General features: G+C 40.1%; 1 protein-coding gene across 3 annotated transcripts in view; it reads right to left on the reverse strand.

Annotated features, from left to right (window-relative positions):
* The window catches only part of LOC124645525 (piezo-type mechanosensitive ion channel component), a 69316-nt gene that overhangs the window by 30045 nt on the left and 12643 nt on the right, over positions 1–26628 (reverse strand). For all 3 annotated transcript variants that reach the window (XM_047185348.1, XM_047185340.1, XM_047185332.1), the window contains exons 3-8: positions 18512–18607; positions 17925–18136; positions 17697–17823; positions 17256–17502; positions 16980–17145; positions 15609–15668 (exon numbers count right to left, since the gene is read on the reverse strand). In XM_047185348.1, coding sequence (XP_047041304.1) covers positions 15609–15668; positions 16980–17145; positions 17256–17502; positions 17697–17823; positions 17925–18136; positions 18512–18607 — 908 coding nt within the window. The remainder of the gene's footprint in view (positions 1–15608; positions 15669–16979; positions 17146–17255; positions 17503–17696; positions 17824–17924; positions 18137–18511; positions 18608–26628) is intronic.

Genomic DNA, 26628 nt, shown 5'->3' on the forward strand with positions numbered 1-26628 from the left:
GAATAATCGAATGAATGAGCAACGTCATTTTCGATCGAAAGAATAGCAAGGGCTGAAAGTCGATCTTGTGTCATCGAATTCCAACATGTTTTAATAATTTTAAGCCTCGAAAAACTGCTTTTTCGATATTATTATTTTATTATTCGAATTCTCAAGACTATTTCAGTAGTGGGATAAATTTCAGTTAAATTCTTTTCTAATATATATTTCAGCACCGAGATAATATTTAGCTCTTCGTATAACTGATTCAGGGCCGTCTCTAGCTCATGTAGCGCCCGGGTGCAATCATGACCGTGCAATCACTTTCATATGAAAACTATGAGTTATATGCTTGTAAATAAAAGGAGTTAAAGCGGCGCTACCTTCTAGGTTTGGCTAAAAAAGGATGAAAAAAAGAAAACAAGTGGAAAGTAAAGCACCCGCGAGCGTAGCGAGCGCAAAAAATTTTAAGACGCCACCGTGATTTTGATAGCCGTTTGCCATGCCAAATTATAGGACTACCAGCTTACCAATGGATCTGAAATTTTGATATAGGTAAATTGATATCTTTATCTAGATTCTGCCAGAACGAAAACACGATACTGATAATTTTACTCGATCATAATTAATTCCGAAAACACGTCTAAAAAAGTACTATTTTTGAAATTACAAGGAAGTTACACTATCTTTATGTTTCAAAATTACTCTAATATATTCGTAACATCAATATTAACGTTCTGTCAAAGTCATTTTTCCATAACTATTACCAAACATTTATAATTAAAGTTTTAAGATATTGGATTTTTTGAGCGGCCGCGATCATGGTAGACGCTACGCAATTCTGAACCTTATGTCCGTGCTCTAGCGATTGATACACAATGTGTACGGAGACGAGCCAGTCCGGCGATAGCCCTCGTTGAGGTCGGACCTGTGCATGTTGTCGCTCCGGCCGTAGGTATAATAATTTGTGACGATAACTCAGATTTGCGCGCGGCCCTATGTGTGCGTCGGCTTGTAAATATACAACTTTCGTTCGTGTGACAGTGACGTCGTCCGAGCATGACGTGTTCTTATCGCTTTTTGTTATGGGTACAGTCGTTTACAAAAATGTCTAGTTCTTCACGGAGAAAATGTTTAAGGAGTCAGGTAGCGTTTCAAAAACTGAAACAACATTCAAAGCTTTTTATTATTACATCTTACAGTTTTTCATTATTTCATATTTTTTTTCAAATTGACATTGACAGTATCTAAGAAATAAATGAAATAGGTGAAATATCTAAGATGAATTAAATACTCCTTACATATTTTCTAGCTCGGGGTACGAGGACAATAAATAAAAGTGTGGACTTGATTTTTCAAGTAGCGATTCAGAATCATTATATACATATAAATAAACATTTTAATTGAGTATTAAACAAATCAAAAACTAACTTAATAATTTCAATAGATATTTACACAGATAAATAAACATTAAATTACGTAATAACTGTTTTTCCTTCAACAGCCGTAACCCCTAAATAACTGTATTTGTACCCGACTGTACCTCTTGTCACGCACACAAAGTCACTGTATATGTACAAGGGTTACCCACACATAAGGCCGCGCGCAAGACTAGTTCAACTTACTATACTACGTAAACATAAGCATTCTGAGAACAAAAAATCTATGGGGACCGTGTTATACTATAAATTCTTTTTTTTTACATTATATTATTATTTACATTTCAGTTTTAATGAATATGTTTGAAAATGAATTACTTAGCTTCATTACTTCTTTGATACCTTACACTTCACTACATACATTTTTTAAATGGTTAACACACAAGATCTGCGACGCTTTTATTCCTTAACCACTTAGGGTAAACCGAGGTATAACTGGCCACTTTCAATTATTAGCCACTATTCACTTTGACTGCATAAATTAAGAACTATTCTCATAGAACGCCATCTATTATTTATTTTTAGTATTACCTACTCAACTAGCTTTCATTATAGTGACAGTTTTTTCCTCTATGAACACTAGCGCCAAAAATATCGGTCATTTTGTGACAGCACGCGTACGAGTTCCGACGTGAACGGTAAATCCTTAAATTTTTTTTAAGGTAATGATTGAATTTAAAAGTGAATTTTGTAATACTTCGTGTAGTAAACGTGAGTTGATTGTGTTTGTGGTATTGTATAGATGGTAAACGATCGTTTTTTAAGGTTTTATTCTGTCAGTATCTATAATAAAGCGAGATTAGTGGGGTGGCCAGTTATTGATTTTCATTTTTGTGTATTTTCATTTATTGGCCACTCATGCCAGTTACTGAATTATACGCTAATGTCCGAATTTTACGAAAAAATAAACATATTTAGAATGAGTATAAGGCACACTATCGTGTAAAAAAAATCCAGATAAAAATATACACGTTTATCAGTAACTGGCATGGGTGGCCAATTACTGATAGTTGTATGGCCAGTTACTGACGGATTTTTTTTTGTTGGACAGATTTTCTGAAATGTCTTTAAAAAAACGCCAATACTCTAAAGAGGCAATAGAAAATGCTATCAAATTTATTGAAAACAATGAAGGTATCCAATCCAAATAAAACAATTTCTGTTGTCTCAAATATACCTTTCTCGGAATACCTGAAACAAAATCATAATCCTGCCCTTATCCCAATTTTATTTGGGGTCGGCGCAGCATGTTTTCTCCTTCCATACTCTTCTATCTGCCGTCATCTCACAAGTAACATTTTTTCTACTTTCACACAATCCATTTCTTCCTTTCCTTCTTTCCACTATATCCGTCCACATTCATACTCATCATGTTCCTCACAACATGATTCTCATTCCTCCGCATCACATGCCCATACCATGACAGCCGGTTTCCACGCAGTTTTTCTGATACCGGCGCTACTTTCAAACTTCCTCTTATATACTCATTCCTCACTCTATCCATTTGCGTAACACCACACATATGTACCTCTTAACATTCTCATCTCTGCCGCATGCAATTGTCTTTCATTCGTCGCTTTTGTGGGCCAGCACTCTGATCCATACAAGACAGCAGGTCTGACAATACTCTTGTAAATTTTCCCCTACCTGAAACAAAATACCTGAATACCTGAAACAAAAGTTGCCCGATTTTCCCAAACGACAACGAAAGCGCCAAATTGAGCGAAACATCCAATCAATATGTTGACAAGATAAGAGAAAAACAATTAAAAAAAGCAAGAAGAAGATGCCGCAAAAGAAGAAAGGAAGAGATTACGAGAAGAGAAAAAAAGTCAAAAAGAGAATGATGTACCAAATAAAAAACTAAAGAATAAAACAAAAAAGACTGCTACTAACAAAATTATAAATAGTCAAGACGAGTCCAAGAAACTGTTGGAAAATAAGAAAAACCGATGTGTTACTTGTTGTGACTATTGTTTGAATCTAATAACAAGAAGGGTGATCCTATGTAGGCTCTGTAACAAACAATTTCATGAGAATACCATTGTCTCACAGGATTCATATTCCTGAGGCTGAATGTGATTCTTTTTTGTGCCATAATTGTTACAAAGAGAGAGATTACTCTACATCTGATGATGATGATGATGATGTAATTAATTAATTTAAGCACGTCAATAACTACAAATGATAAGTTCCTCGTTACCATACTATGATTTAAGTGCAAACGAACTGTGGTATACTGATCTCATTAAATTAAGCTAAGTTGTAGTTTTTTTTTACGAATTAAGAACCACCTTGTTAGAATTTGTTTTATTATGTTTTTTAAGTTTTTAATTTCTAATATAGTTGCTTTATTCTATATATTTTAATTGATTTTAAATATTATTTTTGCATGGCCAGTTATTGGTATTATGGTGGCTAATATCTAATTTTAAATGGCCAGTTACTACTAAAAAATACTACTTTTTCATTCTGTTAAAATATTACTACATAATTCTATGTTGTTTCATTTTTTACTCACTAATAACGATAAATGGATACTTGCTTTAACTAAAGTTGATACAAGAATATTAATTTCTGGACACATTTCTCCATGGCACTTAAATGAACAACTCGCTGTCCTTAAGTGGCCAGTTACTGGTGAGTTTACCCTAATTTTTACTAGCTGTTTAACGCGATTTTAGCCGCATTCCCGGGGAACTTCTTCCTGTGCCCGGATAAAATATGGCCTACATTCACTGGGGATAGTGTAAATCTCTAATTGTGAAAGCAAATCAAATCAGTTAAGCAGTTTCAGAGCGTATACAATCCACAGAAACAAACAATCAAATCTTCCCTCTTTATAACATTAGTATAAATTATTTAACACTGGTCAAACCCTTTCATTTGATACCCATATTGAGAGAGCTATAAAAAAACAATGCAATTCAGCATTTTCTGGCGGTGGCTATCTTGGACTTTAAATAACATGTACATGACTCTACTAATCAAGCCCTTTCATTTGATACCCATACTGAAGGAATTGTAAAAAAAATATGTTATTCGCCATTTTGTGGCGGCGGCCATCTTGGGCCGATATTCACCAAATAAAGCTAGGAACACTCCCGATTAATTTTCATTTCAAACAAAAAAACCTAAATACGTATCGATTCATCCGTTCTGGATATACAAACACACATACACGACACACCACACATACATACACACAACCATACGCGTCCAAATTATCATATTACTCTTCATAAAAAGTTTTCATTACAAATAATTTTTGTAAGTACAAGAAAAAAAAATTCGATCAAAAAATAAAAAATGTAGGTAAGTTGCGGCTCCCTATCTTCCCTGTTCGGTTCTCCTGACCCCGCGCTGACCTCGGCGTGTGCGATTGGCGCGAAATTCAAATTTTACACATTGAGTGAAGAGTATAGCTTGCGCGACGCGATAGACGCGGAAGTGTAGTGGGCGGAGCTATCTAAAATCAAAAAATCCGCGGTGCGGTCTTAAGGTTTGGGTCACCAAAGCACCTAAACTTGTATAACAAACAACAGTGCAAGGGGAAGTCGCGAGCGTAGCGAGCGCGAAAATTTTTGAGTTTTGGGACATAAAAGTACTCTAATCAATTTAGAAGGAAAGGTACTGTCAAGTGAACAGCCGCGAGCGTAGCGAGCGCGAATTTTTTTAAATTGTTTATTTAAGGTGTACTGGATACATTTGCTGTACTGGATTGGTGAAGTAAAACACTGCTCGGTCGCTTTCTTCAGTTCTGTTTATTCTTTAAATGTTGCCTGCCGACTGCTTGAGCGGCTTACAATGGCTCTCATTTTATACAATTTTGGGCAAACTATTTCTAAAGCTCTGATTGGACGACCAATCAGAGCGCGTTAAATTAGACCAATAAGAAAATATTTACAAATTTCTTGTTTCGACACTTGCTTCTTATTGGCCCACGCGTTTTGGCGTGCGGTCTGGGCCCTAGTCTACTTTATAAAGTGAATTTAACCTAGTCATTTTACAATTTTAAAGTATCTTACAAATGTTATTAGACTATCAAACAACAAACATTAAAACATTAAGATATAAATATTGAAACATAATCACTTCGATCGTATAATTATTCACGACACATATTGTTCCGCACTCGCGTAATTATTTTACGATTCGTATTGTCCCGCACATCACTCCCGCCGTGCGACTGAGTCGTATCTCATTCCGGTGCGGGTGCGTCGTCTGTTGACAGCGGCAGGATCACCAGCTTTCTCACCGGCCGACGCAGCACTCCTCCCTTGGTCTGCACGTCCACCGTCCGCACGACGTCGTCGGGGCCAGGATACGTCGCGACGACTCGTCCTCGTAGCCACACGTTGCGGGGCAGGTTCGGGTCGACGATCTGCACGAGGTCATTCACCTTGACCTCTTGACCCCGGCCGTGTGGCTCCCGCCGGTGTTGGAGCTCGGGAAGATACTCCTTTACCCAGCGGAGCCAGAAGACGTCGGCGAGTCTCTGCGCGGCTCGCCAGCTGGATCGGGAAGCTGCGTCGCGCTCGGTGAATGTGCCTGGCTGTGGCACGCGCCCCGGGCCCCCTAATAAGAAGTGATTAGGGGTCAGGGCTTCTGGATCTTCTGCGTTGACGGAGACGTGTGTCAACGGGCGGCTGTTTACTGTGTACTTTACTTCGGCGAGTAGAGTGGCGAGTACTTCTTCGGTGGGGTGGCGCTCGTGCAGTGTCGCTGCGAGCGCGTTCTTCACGGAGCGCACCATGCGTTCCCAGGCGCCGCCCATAAACGGTGCTCCAGGCGGGATATAGCGCCAGGAAATGGTTTTCTTGGCTGCTTCCTCCGCTGTGGCTGCGTCGATTGTTTGTCGTAATTCTTTGTCAGCAGCTTTCAGGTTGGTGCCGTTATCCGACCAGATCTCGGTCGGACAACCTCGTCGCGCGATCATCCGCCTGACCGCCATCACTGCTGAGTCGGCACTGAGCGAGCCGGCAACTTCGAGGTGTATGGCTCGCGTCGTGAGACACGTGAAAATGGCCACGTATCTTTTTTGTCTGGCGCGTCCGACGGTCACGGAGAGGGGGCCGAAGTAGTCTACTCCGGTGAATGTAAAGGGTCGCTTATGGTGAGCTAAGCGACACGCTGGCAGGTCACCGGTTCTCGGGTACGGCGGCGTCTGTGTCTTCATGCGGCAGAAGAGGCACTGTTTGATAACTGTGCGTGTTATAGGACGCAACCGCAGCACCCAGTACTGTTGGCGGCACTCGTTAATGGTTGCTTCGACGTCGGCGTGATGAAGCTGTCGGTGAACTGCCTTTATCCATAATTTCACCGTCGGGTGCTCTCCGCTGACAACCAGTGGGCTTTTGACATTTTCCTTGATGTTTTCTGCTGCTCGGATACGGCTGCGTAGTCGGAGCGAGCCGTTGACGCACTCGACGCTGAGTTGGTGCAGGCGGCTTTCCTTGGCGATCGATTTCCCGCTGTTAAGACAATCGATTTCCTCTGTGAAGGTCTCTTCCTGTGTGGAGCGCATCAGAAGTTCTTCAGCTCTTATAAGGAGGTCAGCTGTTACAGGGCGTAGGTCGAGTGTCGATTGTTTCTTTGGTCTAGGCGCCTGTTGTTTTTCCGTCGCAGTTCTAGTTCTCTTCCACGCAGGATCCGCTTCTTTGTTTTTCTTGGTTCGTCGGTAGTTGACCTTTTGTGTAGTTGTCTTGCAGAGGTCGATGAACTGAAGCACGCGTGCGGTTGCGTACCGGAGGCGGTCCCAGTTGGAGAATTTCGTCGGGTCAGGCAGACTCTCGGCTAGTCTGTGTTTTCGTTTGTTGCTTATGTGATGCGTCCTTTCTTCACAGTTTTCTTCGAGCGTTGTAGGTGGTGCGGGTTCTGTAGGCCACGAGTCTTCCGGTAGGTATAGGAAGTCTGGCCCTTTGTACCACCGGTGATTTTTATCAAACGCGGCTGGCACGTCTCTTGTTGCGTCGTCGGCGACATTTTGTTTTGTCGGTATCCAGCGCCAGTCATTGACCTTAGTACTGTCTTCTATTGCTGCGAGTCGGTGGGCCACGTACGGTTTATATGACCGTGACCCCGTTCTGATCCATGTGAGTACTGTTCGGCTGTCGGTCCAGAATACCTTACGGTCGGGTTTTTTCTCGTGTTCTTCGATTACGGCGTCGGCGAGTCGAGTACCCATGACTGCGGCTTGCAACTCCAGTCTGGGTATACTGGTGAGCTTCAGTGGCGCCACTTTCGCCTTGGCCATGATAAGGGATATGCCGATTTCTTCGTCGGAGGTCACTGCCCTCCAGTACAGGACAGCTGTATAGGCGGACTCGCTGGCGTCGCTAAATACATGGAGCTCGAGCGTGGAGGCGTCGCTGTATTTCAGGTAGCGTCGTGGTATGGTTAAGTCGTGGAGACTTTTCAGCTGTCCCATCCATGACTCCCACTGCTCGGCCAGATCTTGATCTATGTAGTCGTCCCATGCAGTGCCTCGGCGCCAGACTTCTTGGAGCAGCTGTTTTGCCCGGATAGTGACAGGCGAAGCGAACCCCAGCGGGTCGAAGAGCGACATCACGATACGCAAGGCTTCCCGTTTAGTCGGTCGTTTCCCTTCGACGAGTGCTGTAGGTATTCTGGCCATGTTCAGGTTGAAAGTCAGCTCGTCGGACTTCATTCTCCAGATGACACCCAGTACTCTTTCGGTCTGTTCTTTGGTTTTATACAGCTCCAGGTTCCCTGTTTGGGTTTCTTCTCCCAGGGCTTCCAGGAGTGGCGCTGAGTTAGACTTCCATTGCTTCAGCTCGAAGCTAGCCTTCTTGTGTACTTCACGCACACTAGTAGATATGCGTATGGCGTCTTCCAGGCTTCTAAAACTGTCTAGGTAGTCGTCGACGTAATGTTTATTTACAATAGCAGCTGCGGCCTCGGGGTGAGTGACCTCGTGTTGTTTGGCGTTCAAATTCTTCACATAAATCGCTGTTGACGGTGAACTTGACGCCCCGAATATCAGTGATGTCATTCGGTATTCTCCCGGAGGTTTATCGTCGCGGCGCTCCCCGCGCCATAAGTACCGCAGCGCGTCTCTATCTTCAGCTCGTAGTTTCACCTGCATAAACATTTCTTTGATGTCTGCTGTGACGCCGATGAGGTGTTGCCTGAAGCGCATGACGACGCCCGGTAGAGACTGAAGTAAATCCGGGCCTTTCAGTAGCATATCGTTGAGTGCTACACCTCTGGTTTTGGCGGCGGCGCACAGTGGATCCAAATTGAAAAATATTGGACATAGGCAACAAAGTTCCAGTATCGATTCCATATTTTTTAATGTGATTCTTCATGATATTCCAGACAACTTTTACTCTTGTGAAATTTCTTCTAAAGTTGATCATTTGTCTTAAAAAAAATAAATTAGATTTTTTTGTATGGAGCAAATCACGTTTATTTTTTTTTCTTCAATTGTACGAATATGTTAGGTCTGTGGCGTGAGTATATGATACCTAGGGTCATTCTCTATCCAAGAAAAAATATATCAGCGCCGGCCATCTGCAGCCGCGCGAGTAATCATTCGGTAAAAAAATAATATTTTCTATGACATTTTTTGCCTTTTAAGATCAATTCAAAGTATATTTTTTGTTTTCACCTTATTTTTGGTTAAATATATAGTTTTAATGGCACATAGGTTCTCACAACTAGTAATTCTAGCAGAGGTTTTGTTATTATTGCATGTTATCGGTGGCACCTGCATTGTGATTGATGACTCATTTTTGTTGTGCGCTCGTCTAAGCGCACAACTAATTAGTCATCGAAAAATGCTCGTCTCTGATTGGCTGTAATTTTTTTTACTACCTGCTACCTGTAAAATAAATATTGTTTGTCAAATATAGGTGAAATAGTTTGATTTTTTATGGGCAAGACGTTGATAATCATTATCTACACAATCAAGCGTATGTAAAGTATAGTATAAGTTATCGTACGTATGATCGAAAGAACATTGTGAAATTATTAAAGCCCTGAAAGGGGCTGTTTATCATACCAGCCCTGATGGGCTTTTGTGGGAACAGTCCAGAGCCGGATCACTTTATTTCTTATTCCAGAAGTGGGTCCGGCAAATTTTCGGACTCTGCTATGAGGCATTCTTCTTCCTCCATAATCTCGCTATCACAGGGAGGCTCGGTAGTCTGTAACAACTGATTTGCTTCAGGCAACAACTCACCATGAACCTGTTTCGTTATTTTAGGCCTTATGTAGGATATGTGGGGATCAGAGCTTATTAGAAGTCCATGGGAGGATGTCTTCGTTTGTTGCTCTTCTGTCCGTTTTCCGAGTTTGTCTCTCTCTGACGTTTCTGAAGTCTTAAGTACTTCCATCTCGAGAGCGCAAGTGAGGTATAAAGAGCTAAGCACTTATCTTCAGAGACGGTACTTAGGCTCTGCTTTTTGAATAGTCGCTCGTGTACTTGGGATAGCGTTTCCGGATTACTGGAAAGGTATTCGACTACTTTTGCCAGATTCGTTTTGCCGTTGTCTTTCAATTTTGTTAAGTACCAGTCCTACAACTCTTCCTCTGAATTTTCTTCTACTATGGAAGTAAAACGTCTTTTTTTTTGCTTATTACATAAGTCTTCGAACGGTTTTCTGTAGAGTGTAGATGTTACCGCTTCCGTAGTACATACTGCAAGAATAGGAACATGGGAATTCACATCCACTGGCTCAGATAAGTCTACGTCCGAAAAGCCCAACTCACTTCTCAGGTCAACACTGTCAAAAACAGGCCAGTTGATATTTTTTTCCAACCAATTGCGATTATTTATACGATTCATAAAAGTTTTTTGACTTCTACTTGACTCTGTCCACTTTTTATTTAGACTTACACAAAAAAGCCGACAGACCTCCTTGATTAGGTTTTTGTCTTCTTCAGAAACTGTGGTATTCAAAACAGAAATTATACTTTCATATAGAAACATATAATTTTTCAGATCACCACCACTTCTTAATTTCACTAAAAGATCTAGGTTGGTACAAAATCCAGCCATAGTTCTAACGTAAATATTAAAATAAAAGTATTTCATCGTGTTCACAAATAAGCGACAAGAGCGAAACTAGAGGGACATAATAAATGTCTTTGTATTTATAGTCAGTGTTAATTACTCAAGTAGTGAACATATTAACATGACTAGCAGGTAGTAAAAAAATTACAGCCAATCAGAGACGAGCATTTTTCGATGACTAATTAGTTGTGCGCTTAGACGAGCGCACAAACAAATGAGTCATCAATCTTAATCCAGGTGCCACCGATAACATGCAATAATAACAAAACCTCTGCTATAATTACTAGTTGTGATTACCTATGTGCCATTAAAACTATATATTTAACCAAAAATAAGGTGAAAACAGCCAAGTGAGACAGAAAATATACTTTGAATTGATCTTAAAAGGCAAAAAATGTCATAGAAAATATTATTTTTTTACCGAATGATTACTCGCGCGGCTGCAGATGGCTGGCGCTGATATATTTTTTCTTGGATAGAGAATGACCCTAGATATCATATACTCATGCCACAGACCTAACATATTCGTACAATTGAAGAAAAAAAAATAAACGTGATTCGCTCCATACAAAAAAATCTAATTTATTTTTTTTCAGACAAACGATCGACTTTAGAAGAAATTTCACAAGAGTAAAAGTTGTCTGGAATATCATGTAGAATCACATAAAAAAATATCGAATCGATATTGGAACTTTGTTGCCTATGTCCACTAATTTTCAATTTGGATCCACTGTGCGGCGTCGTGAACTACTCGCAGTTTGTCTGGCTTCATGGGGTTGATGACCGCGAAGTGAGGCAGGTACCATGTTTTATCAGGAGTTTTCTCACGTGGCGCGGGCTCGGCGTAACCCTTCTCTATAAGGGCTTCCATTTGTTCGACGTATTTTTTCTTAAGGGCGGGGTCACGGTCGATCTTCTTCTCTATGTTGTAGAGCCTTTTCAGTGAGTTTTCATAGTTATCGGGTAACGTGATGTTTTCCTTCTTCCAGAGCAGGCCGGTTTGATAACGCGTGTCGTTGACCTTTTCTGTTTTCTGTTCCAGTATCTGAAGCGCTTTTTCCTCTGGATCTGATTTTGGTCTCTTCGGGTTAATGCAGAGGGCGTCGACCTCGAAGTACCTCTTGACCAGGCTTTCTAGGTCATCTTCTGCTTCTGTCACGTGAGAAACGAAGTCGATCTTCCGGCCGAGTGTTGTTGTTTGACTGCCGTGTAGTACCCATCCGAGTGGCGTGAGTGATGCCACCGGGTGGTTTTTGTCGCCTCTTCTTGTTTCTTCAGTGATCAGAAGATGCCAGTTGTCCTGGCCAATAAGTATGCGGGGCTTGGCGTTGGCGTACGCGAGGTGGTCTTTGATGTCAGATAAGTGCGGACATCTTTCCACCAACTCTTGAGGCACCCGCTGGGAGGACACTTGTAGGTTTCTTATTGTTCTCGCCTGTACTGTTTCTTCGCATTTATTTTTCCCCTTGAGGCCGATAGTAACTCTTCGTGACGCAGATTCGGCCGCCTTCATTTCATTTATAGTTTCTAGCTTCAGTGGATCGGATGGCCCTGTTGCACCGACGCTCGCCGCGACGTCATCGTCTACGAGCGTGACCGTCGACCCGTCGTCCATTAACGCGAACGTGTTGACGCTTCCCTTCGGTCCGTTCACCTGAACTGGCAGGATTTTCAGGTAAGACTGTTTCCTGACTGTCCACGCCGAGTTGATACTTTCAGTCTTCGATTCATTTTCTGTATTTTCAGTCTTTTCAGCTTGTTCTGACTTCTTGTCTTGATGAAGCAGTTTGTTGTGCGTGTACTTGCAGCCGTTGACCCCGCATGGCTGCGCACGACAGTGGTGAGTCTTGTTCCTATACCGCAGACATCTGAAGCAGAGGCGTTTGGACTTTGCTGTATCCCATCTTGAATCAGTTTCCATCTTCTTGAAAGTTTCACACTCGGTTATGTTAGTGTGATTTGTTTCGTCGCACACGAAGCATTTCGGCGTGTAGCGTTTTTCTGTGACGTTGGTGACTCGTTGTGTTTTCTTCGTAGGCGCAGTCGTAGATAGTGCTGCCACCTGTTCGGGTAATGCGTAAGGCCCGCATAACTCAGCTTCTCTCTTGAGATATCTCTCCAGTTTGATGAGGCAGGGATCTTCTTTTGGTTGCGTCGACGAGAAGTCGTAATAACGGTACCGTAGCGTCGGTGTTAACTTGTCCACCAGTGTCTTCGCGAGTTCCGGGCTGTGCATGTAGTTGTAACAACCCAGTGTTTTCAGTGTTGCGACGACGTTAGAAATCTTCGTGGCGAATATACAGATGTCTCTCGGCGACTCGGAGAGGCGTGGCAGGCTTCGAAGTGTTTCCATTTCTAACATGGCGATGGATTCTGGTCTGCCAAATCTTGACTCCAATGTCTTCATAACTTCTGAAGGGTGCGTGTTTGTGATGAGCAACCCTTCAACTGCTTCTCTTGCTTTTCCTTTCAGATTTCTTCTTAATCTGTTGATGTTTTCGACGATGCTGAATGTTGACTCAGACTCGTAGTAGGCGGCGCGGAAAGGCAGCCACTCTTGATGTGACCCGCTGAATATAGGTAGTTCGATGAACTTCGGTCGCTGAGCCGCCTTGACAGCCTTGGTGATTGCTTCTGCTAAGAGGGTGAGGTCGGTTTGTCCTCCCGCCGGTACTCGATGAGTTTCTTCTGGCTGCGGGGGGACGTCGCGGACGACTGTCGGTTGCGGCGGAGGGCAGTGTGGCTCGTTGGCGATGGCTAAGACGGGACGGGCCACTTGATTGTCCAACCAGTTGTCGACGCGGGCGTTGACCTCGGAGTAGAGGGAGTCTTGTTCCTCCTCTTCATCTTCCTCTTCTGTATCTTCGGCTTCTAGTGCGGCCAGGCGGGCTGCTGCCAGCTCCACCTGAAGGCGTAGCAACTCTTCCTTGGCTTTGGAGATTTTCTTCGACTTGCTGTACGTTGAACCCCCCTCACCCCCTTTCTTGCTAGGGGGGCGGGGAAGCGGCGGATCAGCTGGCTTCTTGTTTTCGGCGGTGTTCTTGACGATTCGCTTGACTGTTGAGGCGTCACCTTCACGGCGACTTTTCGACGTGGCAGCGGCAGGCGGCTTCATCAGCTGTTTCGATGCGGTGAGCGTAGTCGCGACGGAGGGCAGCTTGGCGGCCGCGGCGGGGGGGGCGGTGGCAGCCGGTGCGGGAGGCACGGCGGCGGCTGCTGTGGCGGCGGCGGCGGTCGAGACGCTGGCGGCGGAGGTCACAGTGGTAGGGTCGGTCGTCCCAGAGGCTGTCGTTTCTTCGGAGTCCTCCGTGGCAGTTGTCCCCGTCTGTGTCGTGGTGGCTTCCGTGCTGGTACCGGTCGCTGAAGTTTCTGTAGTTTCTGCGGGCGACGACGGTGCTGGCTGCGTGTTCGACGGCTTGCGGCCCCTCCCCTCGGAGCGTGTGACTGGCATCTTGCAGCTGACGAGCTTGACTTCGACGAGACGAGTTTCTTCACAATCCGGCTCGAAGGACCACTAATGTACTGGATACATTTGCTGTACTGGATTGGTGAAGTAAAACACTGCTCGGTCGCTTTCTTCAGTTCTGTTTATTCTTTAAATGTTGCCTGCCGACTGCTTGAGCGGCTTACAATGGCTCTCATTTTATACAATTTTGGGCAAACTATTTCTAAAGCTCTGATTGGACGACCAATCAGAGCGCGTTAAATTAGACCAATAAGAAAATATTTACAAATTTCTTGTTTCGACACTTGCTTCTTATTGGCCCACGCGTTTTGGCGTGCGGTCTGGGCCCTAGTCTACTTTATAAAGTGAATTTAACCTAGTCATTTTACAATTTTAAAGTATCTTACAAATGTTATTAGACTATCAAACAACAAACATTAAAACATTAAGATATAAATATTGAAACATAATCACTTCGATCGTATAATTATTCACGACACATATTGTTCCGCACTCGCGTAATTATTTTACGATTCGTATTGTCCCGCACATAAGGACTCTCAAATTAAACTCGGAATTAAGCAAAAATACAAAAAAACCGTGACTGGATCGAGAGCCAGTTGTGGGTTGTAGCGCGAGGCCCCCCCAAGCGCGAGGCCCTGTGCGAGGGCACAGTTCGCACACCCTACCTACCGCATACAGTGGCGGCCCTAGGCCGCCACTGTATGCATTTACATTTGAGTGGTATTCAAAGATAAAAGTAGTAATTGATTGTTATCCGTAAAATGGTAGAATATTATTAGATCTTTTAAACAATTTTAGTAGGTACCACCTAATGAACGAAAATGTCTGTCCCTTAACGCCGGACACTAAGTCGTCCCTAAGCGCCGGACAGTAAACTCATGAATATTTCTTGTGAGAATTTACGTCATTCATTCTAATTACTTAATTTTGTTTTGGATTATAGAGAAAGAAGATAAAAGAACGGATCCTGGGAGCCACAGAGCTTTCAAACTGCTAGGCTAGCTAGCTAGATGAGGTTATGTCAAAAGAAGTGAGACAATTTTCGTAGTTTGCTTAGAAGACTGGAGAGAGCATGTGAAGACATTCTAGAGTGTGAAAATGGCTAAATGTGCGATCGATGCTGCTTATTTTGAAATTTCCGGTGTGGTACAAATAGCCGTCCGGTACTAGGTGCCACTTTTTAAAATTACGTTTTTTGTTACCAAAGTTTGATTGATAGTATTAACTATTTTGGAGCAGAGGTTGCATTTTTGATAATTTAATTTGATTTCTAACTTTGTCATCTTATATAAATCATAATTTAATCAACATTTCTTAAACAATTTTTTGTTTTATTTATAAATAACCTTAGGTGTCCGCCACTGGGGGACTTCCCCCTACAAGTTTTTCTGTGGAAAAACTGCACGGAAAATCGTCAGGTGTGAAAACGCTGCCAAGAGCAAATTGTTTAATTTGTTTTGATGTTTGTCGACTCTAAGAAGTTTCCTGTTATAACGAGGTCTTTCATTGTGTCCAAACCAAAAAATATGTTCAAGAATATAAGTCTGAAATATGTATTATTAGGTACTTGTAGAAAAGACATCAAAAGATTCGATTTGGCTTAGCTATTCAAATAATTTCTTGGCTTGGACTATCATTCCCACAAACACAATACAGAAATAAAACATAAGAGGGTACCTACAGGGTCGGTCTCCCTGGCTTCACCGCTGAGTGCTTTTGAATTTATGTACGAAATTGCAACCTATAAAAGAATGAAAGCTGGTTGCAAAAACAAAATTTCCAAAACATAATGTATTTTTGAAGAGCCAAAACAACCAAAATTTAGTCCAGTCCGGTGTACAGCAGAAGCGCCCATGCCTTGTCCTCAGTGGTTGTGTGAAAATAACTTTTACGTGAGTATTTATTTACAAACTATCTACAAGAATGTACCATGCAGTTATGAAGTATTAAACAAACAAGAAGTGAAGCTTGTTGAACAGTTGTGAGTTCTACGTGCTCTACCGAAGTGATACTAACTAACAATAAAACAATGTATTCACAAGTAACGCGCAATAACTTTCAAACAAACACGAGTTTCTGAACCTAAATACAAGTGATGCCAACTGATGTAATTAATTATTTTTGAAATAACCGCGGCTTTGTGCACCGTTTGGAAAGAATAGATATGCACTTGTATTCAGAATCTATGTAAGAAAGACAAAGACTAACTAAAGATGTGCATTAATATAATACAATGGAGACGGTGTTTGTTCGCGCTTACTCGAACTTTTTTAGTGGCATTCTTCCACTTGTCCCTGGCGGCTCTCCGACTGCCGCGGTGGAAGGATATGCCGCGCACCAGAGAACCGTTCACCTTGCCCTCTTCCAAGCCGGATAGGGCACTCTTTCTTTTCGCCTATGTTTCCAATTTGATGGCACAAGAAATATTATTTTCTAACTGTTATATAGGTCTAACATAATTACAAATTTCTGGCAACTATTCGAATAATATTTCTGTTTCCTGATCTTGAGGGACAATTTAATGCGAAACTTCTATTTTATGATTGTCAATAGAATGAAAATAAGCTCGTCAGTCGCCGACCAAAGCCACCCAGTTACGTGATGAAATCAAACGACTCTTTTAGCTGATGCTGAGTCGATTTACTGTATGATATAAAATCGAAAGCGTAGATATTATCTATGTCATTTCAGGGCTATTATTAGTATGGAAGTTTTATTATCATTCTGTTCGGAAACCGTACGAATTTAATGGGTTACAAAACATTTATTTACACGCTTTCTACTAACAACTACATATTCCTGAGTCACATAGGTACTCAGATAAGACGAACCTGCATTCTTTGGTTGCGATAAGCTTAAACCTCTAGTATTTTAGCACAGATCTTTCGTTAAAAACGTATTGCATTGTTACTAATTAACCAACAACCATGAATATTATGTTATCAATAATGAGCATTCAGCTGACTTTTCGGTTAGTCAAGATAAAGTTATTTGTTATTAAACCACAATCAGAAGTATCAACAGCATATTTGTTCAGCGTTTAAACACATACCTTTGGTTTGAAAAGTTGTCGTGTCTCAATCGCCAGAATGAAATAAGTGACCAGAATGACAAAAGGGCTCACTAACGTACCCCACATGTGGTCATCCGTCACTTCATATGTGAAAAGTGATGGATTTGTATCGTTGATTATTACCAATTTTGTCAGTCCGAAGTACCTGTAATAATTTACATTTATTAATAACCAAACATGTTCATACATAAAAATGTTTTTTGGTGTTTGACATAGCCTTGACTTATTTATCTGGGCAATGAACATTGCTCTTACCTGGCAAACTCCTTATCTGGTGTGTATAGGGTTGTTAAATAGGAGTACTGATATATCAGTAGAACAGTGACGTGGACAGCCATGATGGCCATGACGCAGCGGCACACGACTGCGAAGCCGCGACTGAGCGGCCGGCCCAGGGCCCACGCTGTAGCTGATCCCATAAACACCAGGTAGTATATCCCAGAGGTGATGCTCGGACGCATTATCCCCGAAACCATTATCAGGATCAAACACAAATATTTCCCTAAAAAAAACAAAATGGCTTTAAAACCCAAGGTATTTCACACTTCACCTTCACGTGCTCAATTAGTCTAAATTGATTAGACACTGACCGCTTACGAACTCAAAGCTTTAATGTTATTATAATGGATCAAAAAAATTAGAAAACGCATTCTTGAATGTAGGTAAAGTGTAAGAGAAGAATATTTGAAAACGTACCAGCACTTGTTACAAGTGGATACTCCTGATATTTAGAATCACTTTTCTTTATTTCTGCCACCCCCGGGCCTGTAAGCAATCTTTTCACTACCATATAAACTAGCAGCGAAACTGAGGTCATTATGATCTGAAATTGGAATTATAAGCATTAGTACAGAGCCAATCTATGAAGATCTTTGACCAATATTTATTACTAAACTAATACTTGTGGATTTCATAAATGATTACCTCGGGAAGCATGTAGTGGACGGCCATAAGTGGGTCTATCGAGGAGTAGGACACGAAACCCAAATTGTGGCCTAAGACGTTGATAATGGGGTACTGGACGAGTATAGACCCGTAAGACCCCACTGATGCCAGTAACGTGTGCCACGCCACATGCATTAGTAGCATGAGAAATGATAGCACTACATTGATGAGCAAAAACTTGCCGCTCCATCCTGCAGAAGAGAGAAAATAGAGAACAGCGTTATAAATTGGTATATCCTACTATCATATATGAACTTCTTGTTTTAAGAAAAAATAAGAACTGATTAGCTCTTTACTAACAAGCTATCTTAATTACCGAGATGCGATATTTGCATACTATATAATAGTATGTGTTTGTTTTATTATTGTTAAGGCGAATCATTTTTCAAGAATGCAGCCAACCACGTTCGGAATATACTCGCAAGCCTGATAAAGCACTTTTCAGTTCTCTTTGTGTAAGATATAACTTTTTGTAAGTACATATTCCACGCAGACTGGGGAAATTTTGTTTATACGGAATATTGAGTATCTTCTAATCTATGCACTAAATTAGACCAGTTACTCACCTTTGAATGTTCGGCTATCTGGTACTGGTGTTAACGGTGCTAAGAAAAACAGTAGTAGATATAATACCGAGAGGCCAAACGGTCGGAGTGCTATACCTGGAAAAAAGAAAGAGATTCTTTTAATATTACGACTACTTAAATATATTTTTTTTATATTTTTTGTTTATTGTTAAATTAATTCACCTAACATTAGTGAAAAAGCACGAAAAAAGGCTGAATATGATGAATGTAAGAAGAAAGCAAAGAAGATTGTGGCTGTTTCAAGGGCAAAAGCGCACGAGAGGATGTATGACTCCCTAGATAGCCCAGCTGGTCAAAATGACTTTTACCGATTGGTTAAATCTAGGGAGAAAATGACAAGAGATGTATGCCAGATAAGGTGTGTAAAGAATGGAGACGGAACGGCCCTTTCGAATGATGTGGAGATTAAAGGTAGGTGGAAGGAATATTTTGAAAGACTGATGAATGAAGAAAATGAGTGGAGCGGTGTGCTCCATCATAAAGCGGTGAACGAGGGCCTTGTAAGAAATGTATGTGAGGATGAGGTCAGATTAGCAGTGAATGGAATGAAAAATGGAAAAGCGATAGGGCCAGATGGAATACCAGTGGAAGTGTGGAAATTATTAAAGATGGATGGATGGAAATGGCTGGCTTTATTCTTCAATAAGTTGTTGCAAGAGGAAACTATACCAGACGAGTGGTGCAATAGTTTCCTGGTGCCCATTTTTAAGAACAAGGGTGATGTGTTGAATTGCAACAACTATAGAGGAATAAAGCTAATGTCACATAGTATGAAAGTGTGGGAGAAAGTTATTGAAAGGAGGCTGAGAGAAGAGAGTGATATCGCACGAAATCAATTCGGTTTTATGCCTGGTCGGAGTACAACGGACGCTATATTCTGTATTCGCCAATTGTGCGAAAAGTACAGGGGTGCACACAAAAACTTGCATATGGTGTTCGTTGACCTCGAGAAGGCATATGACCGGGTGCCTCGTGAGGTTTTGTGGTGGGCCCTTGAGGAGAAAGGTATACCAGGGAAGTATGTGCAGTTGATCCGAGCGATGTACGGCAGATGCCGTACAGAAGTCCGGTCCGCAGCGGGCACTACCACCAGCTTCAGTGTAGGTGTTGGCTTACATCAGGGGTCGGCCCTCAGCCCGTATCTCTTCCTGCTTGTAATGGACGCGCTTACGGCAGATATACGGGAGGAGGCACCCTGGTGTATGCTTTTCGCCGATGACATTGTTCTGGTGGGAGAGAGTGGGCCAGAGGTCCAGAGTAGACTGGAGGCATGGCGGCTGAGACTGGAGACAGTGGGTTTAAAGGTGAGCAGGAGTAAAACCGAATACCTTCATTGTGATTTTGGCGGTATTTCGGGACCCATGACCATAACCCTAGCCGGCATGCCCCTACCAGTTTGCTCCGACTTCCGGTACCTTGGTTCACTCGTCCAAAGTGACGGTGAGGTGAACAGGGACGTTACGCATCGGATCAATACTGGATGGATGAAGTGGCGACAGGTAACTAGCGCTATTTGTGACCCGCGGATGCCCCTCAAACTGAAGGGCAAAATTTACAAATCCGTCATTAGACCTGTCGTCCTGTATGGATCGGAGTGTTGGGCATTGAAAAAGAGGGACGAGAAGAGAGTGCATGTAACAGAAATGAGAATGCTGAGATGGATGTGTGGTGTTACAAGAATGGATAAAGTGAGGAATGATTACATTAGAGGAAGTCTGAAAGTAGCGCCAGTTACAGAAAAGATGAGAAGTAGAAGATTGTCGTGGTATGGACATGTAATGAGGAGGGATGATACGCATGCAACAAAGTGTGTGCTAAGTATGAATGTAGATGGATGGAGAGGAAGAGGAAGACCTAAGAAAAGATGGATGGATTGCCTGAAAGATGATATGAATAGGAAGGGAGTGAGTGTCAGTATGACGAGTGACAGGGGAAAATGGAAGAAAATGACATATTGCGCCGACCCCAAGTAATATTTGGGAACAGGGCAGGAGAAAGAAAGAAGAATTCACCTAACAGTTCCCTATAACTATAAGACGAAGAAAAGGGAAATTGATAAGGTTCTCTAGGCTCTAGGACTGTGTAAGTATGAGCAGCGGAAGTTCGTTTAGGACTTTTTTGTTTGATCAAATTATGCACGTATTTTAGAAACTACATCGGGTTTGAAAGAAGGCGCAATCGTAAATCATTTCGAAAAGCCCGCTTAAGAAATTGATTGTGATGAAAATGAAACACAAAAAAAAGAAAACATGAAATGGCGTAACACGAAAGGAAAGTCAATATAAGGGGAAAGTCGCAGACACTATAAATCACGGGCACAAGGCGCCGCCGGCTGCCAATAGGACGTCCAGACCAGAATTGTTTTAACCTCCTTCACGTGCTCTCCTAACGTGTATTCAGTTCTTTAAGGGTTGATACTTGACTTTTGTATAAGTCTACAATTATTTTATGAAAATAATATTCAACTTCAGATGCCAGCAAAGTAATTTAAGTTCATTTATTCAGGACTTAATAAGTTTTTAATATTCTTTCTTTTTATTTGGAAATAATCCTCAATTATGAGAATTGATCCAAATTCGCCAATGGAATGCCACTGCAATTGTTTTATTATGTCGAAGTGCAAACATTCGTCATTAATCGTTTTTATTTTGGAATTCACCCAACACCTATGTTATTTTTGGTATGTTTACCATACTCATCATTATATTGACAGGAAAACCTAGTAAGTCAAATAAATTGAATACATATCAATGTAGTAATGACATTGAACGTGCTTGGAGTTTGTAACACTAATGGATGTTTATTCAAAAAACAGTTTTACGACTAACGCTGACGGGATATCGGCACCTGCAACAGCTTATATTCCTAACGTACTTACGACTCCTACATTCTGTTCTAAAATTAGTAATTTTTTGTTCTAGGTTTTTTTATAGTTTTGCACAATTGTAAAAAGCAGTACCAATTCTAATTATTAATTTTTAAGTTGCTGTGTCTGATCAGCTGATTCTTAACCATATGCCATAATGATCGAATTGTTTCTAAAGAGTAAAGTATGGGGGGAACCTATAAAGAAAGAAGGAAAACACAATATTGTTGGGAACCGTTCGTTATGGCCACCCCAAATGCCACAGTAACATTTAGAATTTGTTCCACTTCGTTTTATACCCTGCCCTATATCTTCTCGCGTTCTACCACTGTCATAAAAACCTGCTCATTATTTTCTTATGTATATATTTTCATTTATCGAGCACATGGAATGCCAAAGTGAAGGTTGCTAGAAGTTAAAAGTTAAAAAGATTATTGATTTAAAATGATTGGTATAATCAATAAATGTCCGTATGTGATGACTAACATGAGTTATGTTATAAGGATGAAGATCAATCATCGCTTCCGATAAAATATCAATATTTATTTGTAAGAAATGATGTTAACCACTTTATAAGTAGGTGTCAATAAATAGAACAAACATCTTAAGTGTTTAAAGAGAGCATTGTCCTAGCTTGACCACATTATAACCATTTACTAAAGTGCATAATGCATTCATGCCTTAAAGATTAAAAAATATAATCGGAGTATTTAAATAGAATTGCCATGTTATGGATTCTATTTAAATTGAAATATGTTTATAATAGTTAGTATTTCATATTTCCCATTGTTTTTTTGAAAATAGCATGTCAATAGAATACTATTATAAAAGATTTGTCGTATAAGCTTAGATGTCAGGGCATTTATTATTCTTTTAAGTATTCGCACTTTTATGAATGCAGTACAGGTAAGAATTTGAAGAAAAGAAAGTTTCCTGACCTCTTGACATCTACAATTTTGCATCTCATAAGTCTGTCCACGCAAAGACAATTTTGACAAGATGCACACGATAAAACAAACAAGGTGGTTATAAAATTACCTATATAAAAATGTGTTTAGTGAAGTAACTAGACAGCTTTGAGGCACACCTTGTAAACGTTCATATAAATACCTAATGAATTTCTAATGCTAGCTGACATGCATGTCATGCAAGTGTATTGTCACGGTTATGAAATGTAAATAAACATTAATTTAATTATTTTGATGCACACTGCACTGATAGTAACGATTGTATTTGCATTTTTGCGTGGTGCATTTTTATAAAAACGGAAATATACATTAAAATCTATATTTTTTTTATATGTCCGTCTTTATATTTTTCAGGACTTTTTCTAGACATCAAGTAATTTCTGTTACTCACGAAAACCTTAATTCAGTTCAATGGCGTTTTCCGTGTTAATAATGTAAAATGTCATTATTAAAAGTGAAGAAAACAAGACCTACTTTCAATAATTTTAGCACAAAACGATGTCACTGGATTACCAAAAATCCAGTCAGTAAATAAACAACTGCAACTCTACGTTTATCTTATCTATTGATCGATACGGCAAACAAATACGAATGTCCGATTAAATACCTATGAGTTTCAACTGCTTATTTTGCGAGTTGCATTTTTAAGTTATTTAGGTCATAATTTAACAGAATTGGCTATAAAAGAAAATAACAACTGGCTCAATATGGTATGGGCTTTGGAGAATGAAGGAGGATCATTCTCATCCTCCGAGCCTTTTTCCCAACCATGTTGGGGTCGGATTTCGATTCCAGTTTAAGAATGAAGGAAGAAGAATGATTAAATTATTATTGTGAAAATCGCTATAAAAAGAAAAGTATAAGTATGTGATACTTAATATTAAGTTCATAATTCATAATGTGTTTGTATCAACAGATTCATTAAACGAAGTAGCGAATTAGCACAGTGGGCAGTTCAGCTTCCAACTGTAGTGGTGACATTATGGTAATTCCATGTGGGCTGGATTTTATAAGAGAAAAAAAAAATGTCTAGTAAGTAAACATTGTCTTTCCCAAGCCATTCGACATATTTGTGCGTTACTACATTTTATGTCTCTAGATATTCGTGGAAATATTGCTTTAGTGAAGTATTGTGAGCGATAACCGTTGAAAATTAGAGCACCTGAGAAAAATCTTTGTTGTCCTATTTTGATAATTCAACTAAAACATAAGCCCATAGTCACTTTTCGAAAGCGCCTTTAAAACAAATAAGGCTTTGTTAGTGCTCTTCGTTAGGCTGAACTGAAGATAGGAAAAATCGCTGAGCTGACGGCTAGCCTAATAAGCCCCTAAATGATAAGCCCTCAGACTCACTAATAATCACATGTCATTTTCATTCACTAACGTTGAAATTATCAAGAAGCCGTAAGCAAGCCTCTGAATAGCTATGCAAAACAAAATTCTATCACGGCTTAAATTCTAAACGTTTATCCAAATGAGGAGATCAGTTCGTTGCCCACAAAGTGTACAGGATTACCTTGAGAACTTGATATACATGTTATTATTATACGTTAACATCCAAAACCATAGACGTAGGTACAAATTGTTTAATTTTCAGTCATGCCAGAGATGCGGTTTAGACATTAAAAAAGGAAACATTAAAAATCCTCCTACTTGAAACTCCTGTTTGATAATAGTCTGCCAGCACTTTATAAACACTTACGTCTAAATTGTTAAGATTACAAAGAAATAAAAATTACACTGTATATCTGGCAAAAATAAAACTGGTTTTCACACACAGCAAATTCCATTAGTGGTGGTATCTTGGCTAAAAATCAGGCTTATTTTGGAGCGTGGTCTACGTAAGTATGTAAAGAATCATTTGTTTCCATAGAACAATAGCGTAGAGTAGAGGAAACTATGTCGTGGCTAGTGACGCTATGGGAGAAAAACGTGTTTCTTAATATAACTCAAACAGTGATGACGAAGTTTTATAACGTTTACGTGGAGATAAACGATGCGTCTATGTTTACTACACACAAATGAATGGGAATGCTAACAGTTCGTTAAAAAAATAAGTGTATCATTCTTCCTATGAAATCACATAAACCTGCCAAAATGAGTGTTCATTGAATCATCAAAACCATCTCGATATTGTGTTTCTGCAACAGTAGGTACGCACAGTTTTGCTGACACAAATACAAGTTAAAAATAAAACTGGAAATATAAACACGAAGAACATTCAGATTTCAGATGTAAATACAATTATTATGTGCACGTTTAAACAAGACCTAAGTGTCTGAACACCATTCCGAGGCTTTTTATTTTTAAATTAATTAATTTATTTATTCATATTATGTATCAGTAGGTATATTGTATTATCTACTTATTTCATCTCATAGCTGTTATTATTATTGCTATGTTATATCAGTAAACAAGACCCTGTCAGTAACGAGAAAATTAAAGAAAAAATAAAAATCTGCAGTTGTTTTGTTTTTGTTTTAACTTTATTTGTTGCAACATTAATATGTTCCTCTTTGAGGAAGTCATTTATAAAATAGCATTTAAATAGTTTGTGAACAAACTAAATGGGCTTTAGAGAATATATTTTGAAAGGGAACTTGGTGGTTACTTAATGGTTGGTATTTCCAGCTACCTATTAACCTGCTATTCCTTCCATTCGCGTGTCTTTGTATTGTTTATAGCGCTCTTAACACAAAAATAAAATAAATCAGTTTTCACGTCCCCACTGCCTTTGCACCAATGCCTTTGATTTAGCAAAATTTTTGGCACCGTTTTCTAAGATTGTTTACAAATCGCTTGTTTTCTTTTTACTTTGGAGGAGGTTCTCAGTTTGACCTGCACGTATGTTTGTGTGCAAGTATCTCACGTTTGACTGAACCGATTTTGATGAGGTCTTCCGTTTAATACATATAGGGTAAATACGCCAAATGTCGGCCTCCCCCCAAACTTCGGCCGTCTGTACATTTTCAGCTTGCATTCATTCAAAAGGTAATTAAGTGTTAGTTTTGCTCCTCGAATTGCAACTTTGGTTTATACTCTGTACGTACAAATCGTTACTATCCGATTCTGTCACTTACTCTTCTCATACTGAGCGTCAGTAGCGATTGCGCCGTTGAAACATCAAATTCGCACGTAAAGTAGCTTACTCGAAGTGAATACTCACATTTTGGGGATTGATATTAGAACGATAAAACATTTATTTATTTTTGTTTTAAGCTTGATTATCACTATAGTTCGGCCATTCAGAGAATGCGTTCCTGACACGTCGCGATTGAACTGACGACGTAACTACATTCATTGATTATTGATATAATAATGTTGTTTTAATGCTCCTCAATTGTTAAAACGGTAAACAACCAGCAAAAATATTTTTATCGTAACTGCAACGCCATTGCAAAGTTACGTCGTCAGTTCAATCGCGACGTGTCAGGAACGCATTCTCTGAATGGCCGAACTATAATGGGTTATTTTTACTATATTTTAAGATAGTTTTTTCAGCGTTTTGCGTATACTTTTCAAGGAAAAATAGGAGGCCGCCATTAGGACAACAGTTTTGACTTAAAACCGGAGTCTCGGCCGTAGCCGACTTAAAGCAAATGCAGTCTATTTTATAAATTCCTATTATACTAATTCCGTTGGCTTAACAAGAGAATTTGCAAAGCTTATAGGCAAATAGACCTATTTTACGTTTAATAGCCAAATAACGGCCGGGGTGATATTAGTTGAATCTCGAGACATAAGGTACAAGAAATAGGGGCCGACATTAGAATCGTAAATAATCGTAATGTCGACCAGCCTCGAACTCAAGCGCCACTATACAGGCTGATGAAAAAATACTTTTATATTTTTTCATTTTCTCAAAATGAAATAATTTATTTATTATAATTCATGATATCGTATAGGAGTTAAGTTTAATGTAGGAGTTGACAGTATTGTAGGCATGTTTATGGTAGCTTTATAGTTTGATACTTGCTATCTATTAAACCGTTCTTATTAGCTTAAAAAATATAAATGGTTGGTCGTGAATACGACTTTTTTTGTTTAGGGGAAACAAAAAAATATTTTACTATAAATTAAACAAATACAATTACAAATGTATACTTAGTATTATATTATAATTCTGCTAAAATAAATCATGTTAATAATATTTGTCACTGCCTTAATTTAAAACAGCCTATACCCGGCCGACATTTGGAAAAAACGCGACCGACCTTGGGCCGTGAATGGCCGACTTTAGGGTTTTTCTGTTCTCGACGCAT

Source organism: Helicoverpa zea, chromosome 3 (genome assembly GCF_022581195.2).
Source record: "Helicoverpa zea isolate HzStark_Cry1AcR chromosome 3, ilHelZeax1.1, whole genome shotgun sequence".
Taxonomy (NCBI): Eukaryota; Metazoa; Arthropoda; class Insecta; order Lepidoptera; family Noctuidae; genus Helicoverpa; species Helicoverpa zea.